Source organism: Pelophylax lessonae (genome assembly GCF_965119305.1).
Source record: "Pelophylax lessonae genome assembly, chromosome: 1".
Lineage (NCBI taxonomy): Eukaryota > Metazoa > Chordata > Amphibia > Anura > Ranidae > Pelophylax > Pelophylax lessonae.
The window spans coordinates 503,153,350-503,173,704 of record NC_138768.1 but is presented as its reverse complement, the minus strand read 5'-3'; the positions used below and the strand labels follow the sequence as shown (position 1 = coordinate 503,173,704).

Genomic DNA, 20,355 nt, shown 5'->3' with positions numbered 1-20,355 from the left:
CATTAAGTATGCTACTAAAATTAGTGTGTGCTGTAAATTGCCTCCAGTATTGCTCCTGTTTCTTCTTGCTGGAGGCTGCCATTTTGCTGAAGCCCAAAGCACCCCAGCAGCTGTAAATATTTAGGCTGTCAGCAGATCAGCCTCTAGAAATTTGGCAGGGGGAAAAAAAAAAGATTTTTCACTTACCGTAGAATCCATTTCTCTGATGATCATTGACAGACACAGCTCCAAATTCTTCTTAACTATTGGGCTATACTGCCCCCTACAGGAGTAAGACACTAGGCAGGAAAAAGCTTGACTACACTTATGGGCAGCCCCAGGGGGTATACTCCCACTCTCATCTATAGGCACTCAGTTTTGTTACAAGCATCAGAAGAAAGCCAACTCCACGAGGGGTGGGTGCTGAGTCCTTCAATGAACATCAGAAATGGATTTTACAGGAAGTCAAAAATCCCATTTTCTGTTTCGTTCATTGACTGACACAGCTCCTGATTCTTCTTAACCATTGGGATGTCCCAAAGCAGTGTTAAACATAGGGGTGGGAAAACTTGAGAAAAAAAAATTCCCAAGGCTAACCATAGCCAACCAGGTAACAGAGCTCAACCATAAACAACTGGAGCTCATCTGAATACACCCTCAAAAAGGACCAGGTCCTCTAAACAGCAGCCAGCAAAACCTTGCAGCCAAAAGAAGCATCCGCAGATGCCAACACAACCACTTTAAAAAAACGTTGTAAAAGTGTGCACCGATGACCAGGTGGCCGCCTTGCAAAACCTGCGTCACTGATGCTTAAAGATGGGAAGCCCCGGAGACACTAAGCTACCTAGTAGAGCGTGTGCCTAAACAGGGAAAGGAGGAACCTGACCCGATGCAATAGGCCTGAACCACCATCTGTCTGATCCATCTGGAAATGGTCACAGAAGAAGCAGACAACCCTTTGAGAGGTCCGTCCATGTGCGCAAATAGAGAGTCTGACTTCCTAACAGACTCTGTAGCTGCCAAGTACACCCTAATTGCCCGAACCACATCCAAGACATGCAAGGCAATTTCCTTCAGATGTTTAGGCCAAGGACACAGGGAAGGCAACACAATGTCTTCATACAAATGACAGCCAGAGACCACCTTAGGAAGGAATGACAGACAGAGCACCACCTTATCCTTGTGAAGCACCAGAAGGTGAATGACAGGATAACACCATCAGTGCCAACACCAGTGTCAATGCAGAAATGAAAGCCACCAAAAAGGCCAGGGAGGGTGTGGCCAAAGGTCGTGGGGGGGGGGGGGGGGGGACACACCAAAACTCAATACCTGGCCCTTGATGGTACTCAAGGCCAGTTTTTGTTTAACCTCCTGTTGGAGGAAAATTATGATTCCAATCCACCTAGGAGCGAGGATGAACCCCAAGAGACTCACACCACGCAATGTACGTCTTCCACGTACAATGGTAGATCTTCCTAGAGGCAGATTTCCAAGCTTTTAACAGCGTAGAAATCACCAAAATTTAAACAAACCTCCACCCTTTAAGCACCTGCCGTTCCAACAGCCAAGCTGTTAAAGCCAGCGACTGCAAGGCAGGATGAAGACTGGTCCTTGGGGCAGCAGATCCTCCCTGAGAGGAAGTTCTCAAGGAGCATCTGCGACCAGCCGTTCCAGATCGGCATACCAAGACTGGCAAGACCACTCGAATGACCGCAATCCCTTCTGCCTGAATCCTGCACAGGAGTCATGGCAGATGTTTAAGAGGCCTGGAACAAACAAGTCAGCTCACCTTAGAATTCCAGCTACCCACCGAGCCACCAGGACACTTCTTGTGCCCCCTTTATGATTGACATAGGACCATGGCACTGTCTTAATTGAATTCGTACCGGATACCCCTGAAGACGATTGTCCAATGAGCCAAAGTCTGATCCCTCCGAGTTCCAGTACACCAAGCTGGAGTCTGGGCTCTGCCAGAATCCAGGCCCCCTGAGCACGTCTTTGCTGAGGATGCCTCCCCACTCGGACAGGCTGGCATCCATGGAGACAACCATCCAGTACAGGAGGAGAAGGATTTTCTCTGTCAAAGTGACAGAGCGAAGCCACCTCTCGAGACCGTGGATCCTTGACCCATTTCTCCGGAAACTCTTTAGCAGAGATCATGTGTGGAACTGTACAAACAGACCACCTCCTGGGTGGACACCATAAGGCCCAGCATGCGCATGCAAACCCAGAGGGATGACCTTCTGCTGAACAGAAGCAGCTGAATTGCCTCCTGCAATGTCTGGAGTTTTTATAGAGGAAGAAACATGCTGGCCGAGGCCAAGTCCAGAGTCAGACCCAGATAAGCCATTTTTTGTGGACAGAACCAAAGCAGACTCCTGAATGTTCAGGATCCCACCGCGCTCCCTCAGAGTTCACAGAGCAATCTACAGTAATCCATCAGAGCAGTCGGAGACTCTGCTCGCAGAAGGTGATCGTCCAGGTACCCCCCAGTACCACAATACCCAGCTGATTAAAAAAATAAAAAAAAATAAAGCCAGCACCGGGCCAACACTCCTGTGAAGACCCGAAGTGTGGAGGTGAGACCAACGGTCAGTGCCACAAACTGATAATGCTCCTCATCCACGGCAAAATGGATGAAGCGCTGGTGTCCAACATATTTTAGAATGTGCAGGTAAGCATCCTTGATGTCAAAAGAAGCGAGAAGAAATCCCCCTGATGTAGGGACGCCATAACCATGTTAATGGACTCCATGTGGAACTTCTGTAAATCACACAAAAGCAATTGTGGACCTCAAGGCACTAAGCTGGACGTACCTTGCCTTCCTTCCTGGGGACTGTAAAGAGGTTTGAGTAAAAACCCTTGAAAATGTTTAGAAGTCAGAACCTGGAACAATCACCCATTGAAATAAGTTTTGCACTGCCCCAAAGAGACCCCGTAAGTGATCTGGGGACAAGTGCAGGTTGGAAGGGGAAAAAACCTTTCCGGAGGACAAGACCAAACTCAATCTCATATCTCCCCACCCCAGATACGGGTGAAGGCGCCCCTTCATGTAGAGGCAGCCTTGTCTGCAGATCTGGAAGAGCCAGACCAGGTCCTCTTAGAATCTCTGTTGGAGGCCCTGACTTGATCCCTAATCTTGAGATCCTAAGAGACGAAGAGGCGTGCTTAGGACCCGAGGAGAATAGCCCACGTCTACAACGGGGCTCTATGCCCTTGGTAGCCTGGAAGGAAGCTCCAAACAGGCAACCCCCTACAAGAGGGAGATCAGATAAGACCTTCTTAGAAGTCTAGTCCACAGACAAGCATTTCAGCTTGTACGCCGAAGGACCACTACTGATACAGCTTAGAATCAAAACAAGCCGCATCCAAAAGAGGCAGACAAACTGCAGCCCCTGGACAAACCAGTCTGCAAGGACAGGGGGAAACTATTCTCTCTCCAGGTCCCCGCGTAAAAGCTTGGCCCACTCGGTCAGAGTTCGCGACACCAGGGCAATAGTTATTATAGGTCTAATTGTTGAACCAGCCACAGCACACATATGGCGGGCCAGAGTATCCGCCCTCTTATTAGCTGGACCTGTAAAGGTCAGAAACTTCTCAACGGGATGAAGGCAACTCAAATGGACCTAGAAACCGGTGAGTCCACTCCAGGTGGGACCGTCCACCTTTTACGCAGTAAATCCTTATAAGGATACCGCAAGCAGAAAACGCCTAGCAACCACTGCGTTTTGAACAACCCCATTGTTTTTGAAAATGTTGTCAAGGTAAGTGGAACACCCTCGCTGCTTTGGAGGGCCTGTGGGTGCCAAAAGGAACCGGTGCCTCTGATGCGGCATCTGCCGCAACCTCCATCTTTAAAAAGGTTCACACACTGACACAAACAGTGCATCCACCAGCGCCTACTTAAGCTCGGTTAAAGAGCAGAGGAATCATCCTCACTATCTGAGCACTCAGGGTGCGTGGACATAGACCCAGTAGTGTTGCTATATACTGAGCTCAGTCTAAAAATCAGAGGAGGCCGCCGATTGCGATCCCGCAAAAGGGGACGCTGGCCAAGGGTCCACAAACAAAAGGGGGGGGGGTCGCCCTCCAAGTCTTCCGTAGAGCTCATAATATATGCCCCCTCAAAAAAGGGGGCCACCCACCGTGATGCGTATGCGCAAGGCAGGGTACCCTCGCTAAAACAAGGCAGGTGCTCCACACAATAATGGCAGCAAGACTCGTTAGAAATGAAGTGCTCCCACAGCTCCAACAGGTCTAAGGAAGGTTTCAAACCTGACCATAGTGCCCAGCAGGCCACGAGCTGTTGCCTAAATTTTTGTGGGGGCCCAGCCACAATTGCACAGATCCTCAGCCTGATAGATGCCCAAAGGAAGAGTGGGGGCTTCAGCTACACGCACTGGGGCCGCCCCCCAATAGCTGGGTCCGACTCGAAAGAGCAACTGAGCACGTCCAGAGCAGAGTGAGACTTTTAAAACAGTATAGGCACTTTTTTTCATGTTTTACATAGCTTTAGCTGCAAAAAGGACCAGCATGAAGTACTGAAGTGATCTAGCAGAACTTTGACTAAAGTTCTACTTTAGGCTGCAGCGAAGGTCTTTTACAGCCTCACAATAGCCAGTGTTGGGGGTAACTAGTTACAAAGTAACTGATTACAGTAACTACATTACTTTTTTTGGTAACTAAGTAATGTAACTAGTTACAATACTAATATTGGTAACTACACTACTTTACTAGGCTATAGGAGGTAACTACACTACTTTACTAGGCTATAGGAACGCACTTTCCTGCGTTACCCAAGCCCTGCGATACAATCGTTATTTCAAAGAATAGAGAGGGATGAAGTTTATGAATTTTTGTTGCACTTTATGTTTTATTCTGTTTTTTCAGCTTTTGTTCTCATGTTTCCCAAACCCTGTGTTTATACAATAAACTCTATGCAGAAAGAGTGTCATATCTTCTTCTATACGGTCAATTAAGAAAGAGGAAAGTAATGTAATAAGTAGTGAAGTTACTTTTCAAATGCAGTAACTAGTAAAGTAATCTCGTTATAATTTGCAGAAGTAACTAGTTACATTTTTTGAGTAACTACCCCAACACTGACAATAAAACAACTATGTACCTGCGCTGCTTGTGCTAAAAACACCTAATAAATATGTGTCAATAATAAAGTGCTAGTGCAAAGCTGTGCTGAGTGCAACCATAAAACCTGTGCATACAAATCAAATAAATATCAACCATGAATATCAATTATAAATAATAGAACATTCCATGTGAAAAAGAATACACAAATTATCATATGTATCAGAAAAAATTGTGTATATAAAAATAAGTATATATAAAAAAATCCATACATTTCTGTAATCTTCAACCAATATTCTTAAAGTGAAAAGTCTCTGTGCTCATTCAAGTGCTTTGTGCTCGATAAATAAGAAAGTGCCAGTGCTCAGTCCAGGTGAGATAGTGCTCCCCTCTCGGTTCCCCACTCACCAGAAGCTGGGTATAAAACGCCTTAACAATGGTCTTATGAAGTAGACCCCTCAATAGATCATCAGCAGGAGCAGGGTGCCGAACCAATGCCTCTCACTCTATATCCAGGCAATACTCTCCCAGTTCATGAAAAGAAAAGGGCCATCATCGTGCAGTATGTTTAAACCGTTTATTAGCACGCAAAATAAAAATACACTTACACTGTGCAGGGAAAATAAACAGCCTTGTGCAAACCCGCGGGACGCCAAGCACATGGCCGTGCGTTCCAACCGCGTAACCGGAAGCCGGAAGTGGTTGCAGTCGGAAGTGATGTATTGCGTATTCGGACGGCTTGACGCGTTTCGCTCCGCCAAGAGCGTTATCAAAAGGCCGTGTGAAAGGACCCTTAATTTTTATTTTTCTGCAATTTATTTTTTTTTTTTACATACATTTTTTCAATACCTTTATATATTTTTCCCAAATTATGTACACCTTCAAGATACTGCTTAATACAATCAGATTTACATATCTGCCAAGTTAAACATCTGACCCCCCCTATTTTTTTGTAATCAATTTTATATGTATATGGGTTGATGCTCATATTATATAAACGTTTAAATTTCCATTTTATTTGCATTTATCTTTTTAGAGTATTTATCAATCTAGTTTATATTGTTATTTATTATATATATCTGTTATAATTAATATATGGGGAGATTGCAACTATGTGCGCTGCAAGGATATAGCATATTTTTTAACAGGCAATCCATACAAGCCATAATTTAATGTCACGGCAAAAGTATACCTTTGGCCGACTATTTGAATATTATGCCTTAATTTCCCAGTGTAGGCAGTGATCACTAAAAATGTCCCCGTGTGGATTCACCATGACAAACAAACTGTACTATACGGCCCCTTTGTCTTTGTTAATGTCCACCACGTACTTCCGCAATGCGAGACTCCGTTGGTTGCCTGGTAACCTGCAGCGCACATAAGGAAGTGACCAGGAGGTGTAGTGACGCTGCTGAGGACGTCTAATGATGAAACGCGTACAGCGATGTTACGTCACTTCCTGTTCCGGTTTCCCCGTGGAACGCACAGCGCTCCGGAGCTCTGTTCACCTCGCTGGCTGTTTTGACTTTATTTAAACCACGCTGTTTTTACTACCATTTATGTGAGTACCTTCCCTTATTATTAATAAAGCACATTGGAAACAGTATTACGCTATGTGTCCCCCCTCTTGTTCATCTCTTATGAGAACATGCACCACGGCTGGATGACAGACTGAACGTACATATTACCGAGAGTAGAGGAATTCCACCCCCCCCCCCTTTCTGGATAGGAACCCAGGACCTACAGGACCGGGCATCTTAGTACCGCATGAAGATTGAACAAGCAGTCACTTATATGGACTATTTTTCCCTGATATATGCACTATTTACTAGATTTATATACTATTATTATTCACCCACACTTTAAAATAATCATCTGATATCAACTGGAGCATTTGCACAGGTCACTTTATAGTCTTAAGATTTAGATTTCACTGAGTCACCTAGGATATTGGATATATTCCCCCTTTGCCCCCCCCCCCCTTTTTTTTCCTCACTGTGACACAATATATTTATTGTGATTACACTCTGCACAAGTCACTTTATATCATAATTTATCAATGTACTGTATTTTTGAGTCACCTGGTCACTTTACTGGGTCTATTTTATAACCCAGATCACCACACTAGTCACATTTTTTATTTATATATTCACATGTGATTATTGAAGATTACCTATTTTTAACATCATTGTTTACCACCAACATTTATCAATTTGCAAGATTTATTGATGCTATAGTTTATTTATGAAGGTGGATGAATAGATTGAATCATAATTGTTAATTTCAAACATTACTATACTCAGTGTTGACACGTTCCCATACAACATATTCCCGGCAGCGCCACATTCCTTCATCCCCTTACATTGATATTTCCTTACGATATAACCTTTGGCTATATCAGAGGGAGGCTGCAGCCCACCCTTTACATCCATAGCACAGGATTCCTTTCTTTACAAGCCTCAAACTTTCTGGCACAAAGTCATTTAGAGTGAGGAGACCAAAATTTAGCTTTTTAGCCACAACCAAACGCTACATTTGGAGAGGAGTCAACAAGGCCTATGATGAAAAGTACACCATTCCTACTGTGAAACACGGAGGTGTTTCACATGGGGATGTGTGAGCTACAAAAAGGCACAGGAAATTTGGTCAGAAATGATGGCAAGATGAATGCAGTATGTTATCAAAAAATACTGGAGGAAAATTTGCATTCCCAAGCTGCGCATGGGACATACTTGGACATTCCAACATGACAATGCTGTAGCCAAGGCCAAGCCGACTTGCCATTGGCTACAGCAGAATAAAGTGAAGGTTCTGGAGTGGCCATCTCAGTCTCCCGACCTCAATATCATTGAGCCAATCTGGGGAGATAACAAAAATGTGCAGTTCATGCAAGACAGCCCAAGAATGTACAGGAACTGGAGGCTTTTTACCAGGAAGAATGGACAGCTTTACCATCTGAGAAGATAAAGAGCCTCATCCACAAATACCACAAAAGACTTCAAGCTGTCATTGATGTTAAAGGGGGCAATATACAGTATGAAAACTTTTGATCGGGGTCATTTGGGTAGTTTCTGTTGTCATTATGATTTAAAAAGAGTAAACACATATGACTGATAATAAATGGCTTCAGCCAAACACTAACCATGAGTGAAAAATGTTTTATGTGTCATTTATATTCACAGAAAAATATTTAAAAAAAAAAAAAAATCAATTCTGCCAGGGTAAACTTATGAGCACAACTGTAGGTACAGCCAGGCAGAAGTTATTTAGAACTAGAATCAATTAGCAAATAGCCCCTGCGAAGGAAAAGGAAATTAGGTAAACAGAAAAAAAAACAAAAACACACAAGGTCTCCTATCAAGTAAAAATGATACACAAAAACTGGTTGAGCCCTCGTTCACATTGGAGGAGGGTTTGAAATCGTGCCACGATTTGAAACCAGCATTTCATTGAGAGTTTGGGGGTGATTTGAAAGACATATGTACGGGTTAATGCACGGATGTCTATTGAAATTGCCCCCAAAGGCCCCAAAAGTAGTGCAGAAACAACTTTTGGAAATCGTTGCGGTGCCTTAAAGTCGGCATCGCGCTGTTGCTGGCAATAGGCTGTGATTTGACATGTCAAATTGTCCCGATGTGAACATGGGCGAAGAAAGGAAAAAAAAAAAAGAAAGGATACAGGTGGAACAAAGCTACCAACTTCCTTTACTCCCCCCTATGTAAAACACAGAGCAATATATAATCACCGCCCTTAGGGCTTGTTCTTGTGTGCAGCAAACCTGGTCACCCCAATGAAAAGCGATCCATGGTAAATTGCTTTTCAGAGGTTGGTCGACAGGCAGCTTGGAGGCATTCTGTCACCTCCTCAACGCATCTGAACCCTAAAAAGACCAAATTAGTGTTGCAATCCCACTAAATCTAATTGGTTGTGTTCGGCAGAAATACTGCCCACCAAATGAGACAGTTTTGTTTTTGCTGCCATGTGTACAGCCCTGAACAGCTGAATGTCTGGTGGTAAAACTGTGGCTCAACTACCTGCTTTTACTGCCTCCTGGCCACACATTTGAACAAGCTCCTGATGCTCCAAACTTTATCATCAATAAGTGACAAAACAACAATTGTGACGAATAAGCTTTCTCAGTCTTCAGCTTCAATTGAACCAGTTACTAGCCCGTTGTACTTCTTTACTAGGCCATTTTCATCTCTTATGACATTTTTACCGACAATTACGCGGTCCTTCAGCACTGGACTCAAATTCAATTTTACACTTAGCAAATTAAAAACCACCAGGACAGTAAAAAAAATCCCAAAATGATCTTTGTGGAAAGTAGACACCCCTTGGTGATCTCATATTTTGCCACAATTTTCTGGAAATGAAAAGGCATGCTTATTTTGAGGGGTTAGAACAAGGAGCTTGGTAATGGTGTGCTAGATACATAAAGGGCTCATAGCTTTACCAAGCATTTTATATGCCTTGTTAAACCACTTACCGCCCGCCCGCCGTCATATGACGGAGGGACGGTGCGGCTATTATCCTGGGCGGACGTCATATGACGTGACCCAGGAAATGCAGGGCAGGCGTGCGATCGCGGGCGCGCCGCCGTGCACTGCCGGTGTCGGCGTGTCCCCGGGACACAGCCGGTCACCGGCAGGGGGGAAACAGCCAATAGGCATGGCTGTTTCCCACGTGATCGGCTATGTTGCAATGACATAGCCGATCACAACAGTAGATGCCGGCAGAAGACCGCGCATGCGCGATCGGGAGCGCGCAGCGCGGTCATGTCGGTGGCACTGTGTTCCGTAGGAACACAGCTGTTACCGGCAGTAGTAAACAGTCACTGACAGTGACTGTTTACTATGTGATCGGCTGTGAATCCATTCACAGCCGATCACAAAATGTAAACAAAGAGCAGTAACTCACTGTTACTAGCTCTTCTCCCCTCATACAGTTTCCAGTATGAGGAGAGCAGAGCTAGAAATAGTGAGTTACTGCTCTGTACACCTGTAAAAATCACACTAAAATCACACCAATAAAAGGTCCCCACACAGTCCTCAGCCCCCCCCCCCCCCCAATGTCACCTGTCACCCAACAGTCAACTCATCAGTGCCCAGAAATTGACACCCATAACGTTCACATGTGAGCACAGCGATCGCGGGCAGAATCACAGCGATTCTGCCCGCGATCCGGAAATCATTGCAAATTGCGGGACGCCTGTGCGTTGCCCGTTTTTTTGCAGATCGCACCCCAAACGCTGTGCGATGTTGCCGCCATTTCCGCCTGCCGAATCGCGGTAACATCGCGCAAACAACGCATGACGCCCAAAAAAGGTACAAGAGCTTCTTTGGGGCGTCATGCGTTGTTTGCGTGATGTTACCGCGATTCGGCAGGCAGAAATCGCAGCAACATCGCACAGCGTTTGGGGTGCTATTGCAAATCACGGGCAACGCACAGGCGTCCCGCAATTTGCAATGATTTCTGGATCGCGGGCGGAATTCGCAGTGATTCTGCCCATGATCGCTACGCTCACATGTGAGCATAGCCTAAAGTTCACCGATCACCAGAGACTGCCATCAGTACCGCCGTGCACCATCGCCCGTCACCTGTAACCCATCAGTGACCATCGCCCGTCACCTGTCACCCCATTAATCACCGTCACCTGTCACCCCATCAGTCATCGTCACCTGTCACCCCATCAGTCATTGTCACCCCATCAGTCATCGCCACCTGTCACCCCATCAGTCATCGCCACCTGTCACCCCATCAGTCATCGCCACCTGTCACCCCATCAGTCATCGCCACCTGTCACCCCATCAGTCATCGCCACCTGTCACCCCATCAGTCATCGCCACCTGTCACCCCATCAGTCATCGCCACCTGTCACCCCATCAGTCATCGCCACCTGTCACCCCATCAGTCATCGTCACCTGTCACCCCATCAGTCATCGTCACCTGTCACCCCATCAGTCATCGTCACCTGTTTGCCATATACATGCAATCACTTACTGACCGCCTAACGACTATATGCGTCGGCCATTAAAAGCTAAATACTGGGGTTATGGCAGCAGATAGCCCCCATAACCCCGGTATTTTTTGAAACGGCAGGCGGCTTTCAGATAAGGGTGGTCCCAGTGGCGGATTCGCCGCGGAATTACCCTTATGGTGCAGGGGAAGAGGTGCCCCCCCCCCCCTCCTGCCACGTCCCAGACGTTTTCCCAGCTTACCGGACCCGCCGGCAGCGGGGAAAACTATCCGGTCCCGGATCCTCAGAGACAGGAAATCGAGTGAGGGCAAGATGGCCCTCACTCGACTCTATGGTCTTGGAGGACCGGAGCTACGTCAAAAGACGTTGCCTAGTAACCGGTTTAAAGGGCCGCTTTTTTTTTTTTTTTTTTTTCCCCCTCTTTCAACAATTTTTTTTTTTTTTTTCTTTTTTAGTGTAGTTGTGAGGTCTTTTTGACCCCAGATCTCACAATAAAGAGGACCTGTCATGCCTATTTCTATTACAAGGGATGTTTACATTCCTTGCAATAGGAATTAAAAGTGATCAAAACATTTTTTCTTTTTTAAACTGTGTAAAAATAAAAAAAATAAATAAAATAAATAGGAAAAAAAAAAAAAATTAAAGCGCCCCGTCCCCGTTAGCTCGCGCGCAGAAGCAAACGCATACGCAAGTCCCGCCCACATATGTAAACGGTGTTCAAACCATACATGTGAGGTATCACCGCGATCGTTAGAGCGAGAGCAATAATTTGAGCCCTAGAACTCCTCTGTAACTCTAAGCTAGTACCCAGCAGAAATTTTTAAAATGTTGCCTATGGGGATTTTTAAGTACCAATGTTTGGCGCCATTCTGTGAGCATGCGCAATTTTGAAGCATGACATGTTGGGTATCTAATTACTCGGCGTAACATTATCTTTCACATTGTGGAAAAAAATTGGGCTAAATTTACTGTTTTCTTATTTTTTAGTTAAAAAAAGTGAATTTTTTTCAAAAAAAAAAAAAAAAAAAAAAAAAAAAAAAAAAAAAAAAAAATCGCATTTGGAAGACTGCTGCGCAAATATGGTGTGATAAAAAATATTGCAACGATCTCCATTTTATTCTCTAGGGTCTCTGCTAAAAAAATATATATAATGTTTGGGGGTTCCAAGTAGTTTTCTAGCAAAAAAAATGATTTTAGCTTGTAAACACCAAGTGTCAAAAATAGGCCCAGTCTTAAAGTGGATAAATGGACAACTTTGTGTAAAGCGCTACTTGGATGTTAGGCCTATGTATGTGGCCAGGCTGTGAAAAAGTGTTACACATGTGGTATCGCCATACTCAGGAGAAATAGCAGAATGTATTTTGGGGTGCAATTTTTGCTATGTACATGCTATGTGTTAGAAATATTGCATAAATTGACAGCTTTGTGTAAAAAAAAAAAAAAAAATATGTGTTTTCATTTTCTTTCCACATTTTCCAAAAACTTGTGGAAAAAAATTACATATTCAAAAGACTCATTATGCCTCAAAAATTATACGTTGGGGTGTTTGCTTTCCAAAATGGGGTCATTTTATGGGGGTTTCCATTGTCCTGTTGCTCCAGGGCCTTCAAAAGTACGATAGGTTGTCAGGAAATGTGTAATTTGTGCTCCTAGAATGCCGGACGGGGCTACTTGGATGTTAGGCCTCTGTATGTGGCCAGGCTGTGAAAAAGTCTCACATATCGCCATACTCAGGAGGAGTAGTAGAATGTGTTTTGGGGTGTAGTTGCAAGTATACATATGCTGTGTGAGAGAAATAACCTGTTAATACGTCAATTTGTAAAAAAAAAAAAAAAAATCATCTTCATTTTGCAAAGAGTTGTGGGAAAAAATGACAACTTCAAAAAACTCACCATGCCCCTTATTAAATACCTTGGAATGTCTACTTTCCAAAAAGGGGTCATTTGGGGGGTATTTGTACTTTCCTGACTTTTTAGTGTCTCAAGAAATGAGATAGGCCTTCAGTACATCAGGTGTGGTCAAGTGTGATCAATTTTCAATGAATAGCACCATAGCTTGTGGACTCTATAACTTTCACAAAGACCAAATAATATACACTTATTTGGGTTATTTTTACCAAAGATAAGTAGCAGTATAAATTTTGGCCAAAATTTGTGAAGAAAAATTACTCATTTGCTAAATTTTATGACAGAAACAAAGAAAAATGCGTTTTTTCACAATATTTTCAGTCTTTTTTTATTTATAGCACAAAAAATAAAAAACCCAGAAGTGATTAAATACCATCAAAAGAAAGCTCTATTTGTGTGGAAAAAAAGGACACAAATTTTTTATGGGTACAGTGTTGCATGACTGAGTAATTGTCATTCAAAGTGTGAGAGCGCTGAAAGCTGAAAATCAGTCTGGGCAGGAAGGGGGTGAAAGTGCACTGTAGGCAAGTGGTTAATTTCCCAGTGCTTTCTCCCACCCGGGGAGCCACACGGGTCTGACATAGTTTACCATACAAGTAAATGGCTATACAAGGCCATGCTCTTGTAACCTCCAATGTTTTTTTTTTTTGCATGTGTTCAATGTGTTTTCGGATTGCAGAACTTTCCCATTTGGAAAACATGCTGAACACGCATGCATGGGTGAATGCCGAGAAATACGCTAGGCATATAAAATTCCTATTAAAGCCCTGCATGCATGAACCCTACAAAATGCACAGGTCATACAGTGAGGGAGGTGGTGGTGGAAAAGAGGTTAATATACTGTACTGGTCATATACAGTGGGAGAATGGAGAAGAAATACATGATGTGCAGGATAAGGGTGGGGAAGGGATTAATACACAGGTTACTGCAGAGACAGTATGGAGATTAGATACAAAAAAGGAGAGGGCGGCCCTGCTCCCAACTGTCCATTTGGAGGGAATGCCCCTCTTTAGGCCAAATCCCGCTGTCTCGTGTGCAACCCCCAGCTGTCCTTTTTTTTGGTCTTGCATACATACACAAAATATTTTACTACCAAAAAAAATTGTCATGCTGCACTAAACTTTTTACCCAACCTCTATATTACTGCATTTGCTAGTTTTAAAAGCAAATATAAAAAAGGAAAACATTTCAAAAACAAAAAGGACTTGTGTGGCTTGGCAAATAAATTTCTTCAAATTAGATCTTTGTGTCTTATGTAACTGAGGCTGTGGACATCTGATCACCACTGTGGTTGGTCATCACAGCGATAACTAGGTACTACTACTACAATGGATTGGCTCTGTACACAGTGGGGGGCGGGGGGGGGGGGAATTAAAGAGTTGCACAAGCTTGCACAACTTTTCTAAATATAGAACATGGAGCAGATGCTGCTTCTAATTAACAAATGGGGTGCAAGCCCCTTTGTTAATTAGGAGAAATTAGTTCTCTGTTCTCTTACGGTTGATAGGCATAGTACACAGGACAAAGAATTGAGAGCTGAATCTGCATGCTCCAGTCTATAAAGCCATTCCCGTCCCCCCTACTTGGCGTGGAGGAGGGGGGTGTTAACCCTGTGCAGTCTCTGCTTGTGCTGTGTAATCACTACACGGGCAGAAAGGTCATGTGAGCACACATACCTCCATGTCAAGATTGCTCCTGGTGGGAATCTGCACTCGTTTTCTGCCATATTCCCCATGTTAACTTGGTGCAGGTCTTGTACTAGTTTCTGTTTCACACTGAAATAGGAAATTAGCACAGGTGGCGCAGATAGCCCTGAAAAAGGTCTATTAGCTGTGTTAATGTGGTGCACATTACTTTTGAGTTTTTTTGCACCATTATAATGGCTCAGGAAGCTTAATTCCCCAGAGTGTCTGTAAATCCAGCCGTTCAAGGGCTTGATTCATAATCATTAACAGGTGTAGCAGTTGGCCAAGGGTGATTTCACAGGAATTAACAGGCGCAGTAGGCGGCCAAGCACCCACCACTTTTCTGGTTAAAGATGTATGGAAATGGGTAAGTGGTTAATACTGGCTTCCAAGGGTTCAGAATCTAGATTTAAATTGTGGACCTAAATGCGTAGGCTGCATCTCCTAGATCAAAAAGTTACATTTATTCCAGTAATTCAATTCAAAAAGTGAAACTTTTTTTATATCGCTTCATTACACACAGTGAAATAAGCTTCTTTTTTTTTCTTCTTTTAAATTTTGATTATGGCTTACAGCTGGTAAAAACCAAAAATTCAGTATGTCAGAAAATTAGCTCCGGTTTTATTGAACCATACCTCTTTAAGCCCCTCCCACCGTTCAGTACAATCTTCTCATTCACTCCTTTCAACAAACTTGCTTCTGAACTATCCAGGGTGCCCCAGCTCCTTAATAATCCTAAACATGCTCATGTTTTGTATAGCCAGTTTGATTACCATTATTGTTTATACTATTTAAATATTCATTGAAGAGGGTAAAATTTTGTGAGTAAAATCCGGTAGAGTGCCCCCAGATTTCATGTTAAAAATCTAGACACCTTAACACACAATAGTTTGTAGATGCTATACCTGACACAAACCAACCAATATACACTTATTGGGAATAAGTCATGTAAAAGAATACATTTTGGCCAAAATGTAAAAGAAATTAGATTTAAAATTTTATTGGATGTGTTTTATAGCAAAAAGAAAAACTTTTTTTTGTTTATCGCAGAAAAAAAAAAAAACATTAAACCCAGTGGTGATCAAATTCCCACCAAAAGAAAGCTCTGTGGGGGGAAAAAATGGCCTGGTCATAAAGGGGGTAAAACCTTCCAGGGCTTAAGTGGTTAAAGATAACCTAAAACAGTTACACGGTTTGTATGCAATATGTGTGATAAACAATCTATTTCTATAGGTGCCCTTTAAGCCTACAGCACACTGGTAGTACAGATGCATCTTGATAAACTCTTCTGCCACAGTCATGAACAAGTTTGTTAATGTCTCCAGTCTACATAGACTGCAATATACCAAGTGTGAGTCAGCACAAAGTGCATCTGCTCAGGTTTGGAATTTCTGTTCTTCTGCATCAAAGAGGTGTTGTTCCGCTGACTATGCTCTTTGTGCATTACAGCCCCACAGTTTCCTTATGAAAAGCCCAGGTGCCCAACATCCAGCTATCATTTAAGGCCCACTAGCAGTTGTGCCCCCTTTACTGCCCCACAGATGACGTTTAAACCGTACCACCACCAAACATGATCACAGTACATAGTGACTAAGGTGCTATCGCCAAGTGCTTGCCATGCATGCACAAAAAGCTAATCCCCAGTGTGCACCAACAGCTGTGATGACATTTTACCTTACACTAAAGCCGGCCTGAAATTAACACAGGTCATCTAGCACAACAAACTATTTATACAGGACAAAGCACAAGTCTGCCTGTGTGATAAAAGTAGGCACCTGAACAAATGCTAGAACCTCTGGCAAAAAAAAAAAAAAAAAAAGCAAAAAAAAAAAAAAGCATAAGTGGAGTGTATTGCAAATGCATTTATGCGCGTCTGCGTTTAGAAGCTTTTTTCCCCCAAAAACATTCCCCTCTGCTCATTTTTCACTATGATCAATTTACACTTGAAAATACCGGACGTGCCTAAATGCCGTGATTATGAATGTCAAGCTCCTCCCAAAAAGGCACTTATTATGGTTTCTTTTTCAGCCTCAAATGTGCATTAATGCATAGACTAACAGTTTCTTCTACAAACTGAAAAAAAAAACATAAGCCAAAATGTCTTTATAAGTAGCATTTTTTTATGCTCCATGTGCATAAGGTCTAAACAGCTTTTTTGAAGTCTACTCTGGCTACCCCAACATGTCACGCTTTAAAATTCTGCGAACTATGGTGCTTAAATTCTCCATAAACCTCGCTTTAAAGGCCTCTACAGGTTACCAGTTTTGAGTTGCACAGGAGGTCTAGTGCTAGAATTATTGCTCTCGCTCTTATGTTCGCGACAATACTTCACGTGTGGTGCGATCACTGTTTACATATGCGTGCGGGAGTAAGGTATGCATTTGCACTTAAGCACGGTGAGACAGGGGCGCTTTAATTTATTTTTTTTTTTTTTATATACAAAAAATACATTTTTGTTAAGAATTTTATTGCCATCAGAAGGGATGAACAACATCCCTTGTGACAGCATGGGCCGTGACAGGTCCTCTCTATGGAAAGATCTGGGGTCTCTGTCCGATCGGCTGCTTCTCTGGCCGTGGTGGTTAAGTAAGCAAAGGGGCAGAACTGGAAGTGACCAATAATTGTCGCATATATACATCTATCTGCCCTAATCCAGCCCCCTCCAGCTTTCTTAGGACTCTCCCCTCCTTCCTTGCTGAAAAAAATCTCACACAAGTGTGAGCGAGAAAGCTGTGAATGATTTCATTAGCCTAGGCCAGTGATGGCAAACCTTGGCAACCCAGATGTTCTGGAAATACATTTCCCATGATGCTCAACTACACTGCTGAGTGCATGAGCATCATGGTAAATGTAGTTCCAAAACATCTGGGGTGCCAAGGTTCGCCATTTCTGGCTTAGGCTAATGACCAGAGAAGAGAAAGTGGGTTGTATAAGGCATTTACTTGAAGAAAAACAAATGTTTTATTTTCCAAAGTTAAAACAAGGACAGAGGATTTAATAATGGAAAGATGTAAGAAAATGACTGAAGAGCTACTTTAATATTTTTGGTTTGTAAACTTTGAAACAAAACCATTTTTACTTACCATGCTAAAATCCAAAAGATCACTTAATTCTTTGTCGGTGCCCACTGCTGCCATTCTCTGCTGTGGATTCATACTCATCCCAATTTTAAACGTATGATATCCTAAAGTTGGAAAAAAAAAAAAAAAAACACACCAAATAAAAATGCAGGCGAAGAAACAAAATTGGTCTAGAAAACACCCAATTACATTATTAAAAATGTTATTTATTTCAGTATTTAATTAAAAAATGAAACTCATTGTATGCAGATACATCACACACAGAGCGATAGATTTCAAGCATTTCTTGTGTGCTGGTGTTGGTTCACTACGTGGGCTAGTGCTGGTAAAGTGAAGCCCTCTACCAGGAAATTCTAGAGCGCTTCATGTTTCCCTCTGCTGACCAGCTTTATGGAGATGCTGATTTCATTTTCCAGCAGGACTTGGCACCTGCACACACTGCCAAAATACCAATACCTGGTTTAATGATCATGGTATTACACTGCTAGCAAACTCACCTGACCTAAGCCCCATAGAGAATCTGTGGGGGATTGTCAAGAGGAAAATGAGACACCAAACCCAGCAATGCAGATGAGCTGAAGGCCGCTATCAAAGAAATCTTGGCTTCCATAACACCTCAGCAGTGCCACAGGCTGATTGCCTCCATGCCACGTCACATTGATGCAGTAATTCATGCAAAAAGGAGCCCCAACCAAGTATTGAGTGCATACTATACTGTACATGGACCTTTTCAGTAAGCCATTTCTGTAATAACATTTTTATTTTATTTTTTTTAATATTGGTCTTATGTAATATCTTAATTTTCTGAGATACTAAATTTTGGGTTTTCACTAACTGTAAGCTATAAATATCACTGTGTGTAATGCATCTATATAAAATATAGGAGTTTCATTTTCTGAATAAATTACTGAAATAAATGAACTTTTTGATGCCATTCTAATTTTATGAGATGCGTGTGCGCAATAAATAAAAAAAAAAAAAAAAAAAAAAAACACCCACACACACAATTTTTCAGTCAAGTTGTCATCCCATTATTGGCTTTATCAAATCTCAGCCTGTCAGGAAAGGTTTGTAAACATTGCGTGACATCAATGGGCAGTAGTCAGAAGTGCTATGCGAGTGACAAGCCAGAAAATATTGTTCTAGTGGTCCCTCTCCTCTGTTCCAGCACATCGCTCACCTGGAACCCATGAAAGACATTTGCCCGGTTGCCTTTTTTTATGGTTGGAGGCAATCACTGTACTTTTCTCAGGGTCAAAAGGAGGACTGGTAACCAGTTTGTGCCTACATATCATGGAAGTGTGTGATAGAGATTTTTTTTTTTGGCACCTCCCACACTTACAGAGGCGGATTGAAGTTATTCCCATAACCAAGCAATCAAAATCACCAGTGATGTACGCTGAAATCTGATTATTTTGGTCTAGTGTACGGTTTTAGAATTTACTTTTATGGAGGTTGCCATCTCATCACAAAGCACTAGGGAAATGCTGTCATCTACAGGTCTCAGGACCTGGACAAACGTGTGTATTGCTTATTCAGCCTACATGCCAATCTCCAGTATGTTGTGTGCAACTTTTATCAGACATGTTATGCATTGTATGTACACTGGTAACTTTATTCTGCTCTGGCAGCTGTGCATTACACACTCCTGGCCTAGAGCAGGTTAGGCTCAGGTTTTATTTAACCATACCCCTTTAAAAACACAATCTTCTCATTCACTCCCATCAAATTTATTTTTGGACTCTATCTAGGGTGCCCCAGCTATTTAATCATCATAAACATGCTCACGTTTTGTAAAGCCAGTCAGATTACCATTATTGGTGTGGTTTACACTATTTAAATATGGATTGAAAGAAGGGTAAAAAACTTTGTAGGCATTGTCAGTATGGCGTCCCTGGATTTCATTTTGAAAATCTGGTCACCTTCAATACATGCATACACATTGCAAAATGTATGGTCCACTTTTGTCACTATTGGGGTTTCCGCACACGGCTATTTCATGCCCCTAGCATCAATTTTTCAGCTGCCACTTCTAGTACAGCCTGCCATAAAAGTGAGCACTCTTGGTAAACATTGATGCTTCTTTACAGCTGCCTTTACCCAGGGCATACGCATCTAATGTTTTCTGAACGCAAAACATCCGAGAGAGGGAGGCAAAAAATGTTCACAACTAGTTAGCTTGCCAGTTGCATCAAAAAGGAATTTTTAAATATTTTTATGTAAGCTCCAACAATAAATTTCTCATATTTGCTCCCTTTTAATCTGTTAAAGAATAACTATAGGCAAAACTTTTTTTTTTTTTTAGTATTGGAGAGTGGAGAGGGATTAGAATCCCTGTCAGTTGGAGATTTACCCCACTTACCCATCATTGTTGAAAATGGAAAAAAATAAAAATGTGGGGCTTTCCCCAGAAAAGTAAAATAGGGGAAATCTTTCAATGGGGACACTAGTTCTGGTGACCTAGGGGTCCCAAAGGAATTTCCTTAATCACTTGCCAACTGCCCCACGCAGATTTACTGCAGCAGGCCGGCTCCGGCTGCGCATAATCACGTGGATCTACGCGAGTATGTGCACGTGGTCTCGACGGCGCACCACCAGAGCAGCGCTCCCACTGCGATTGGACACCGCGGGAGGAGCGGGC

At 42.8% G+C, this 20,355-nt stretch overlaps 1 protein-coding gene across 5 annotated transcripts in view; it reads right to left on the bottom strand.

The window, feature by feature from the left end:
* Positions 1-17,800, bottom strand: part of TCF3 (transcription factor 3) — a 186,473-nt gene extending 168,673 nt beyond the window's left edge. For all 5 annotated transcript variants that reach the window (XM_082272958.1, XM_082272960.1, XM_082272961.1 and 2 more), the window contains exon 1: positions 17,718-17,800. In XM_082272958.1, coding sequence (XP_082129084.1) covers positions 17,718-17,795 — 78 coding nt within the window. In that variant the 5' untranslated portion in view covers positions 17,796-17,800. The remainder of the gene's footprint in view (positions 1-17,717) is intronic.
* Positions 17,801-20,355: the final 2,555 nt, after the last annotated feature.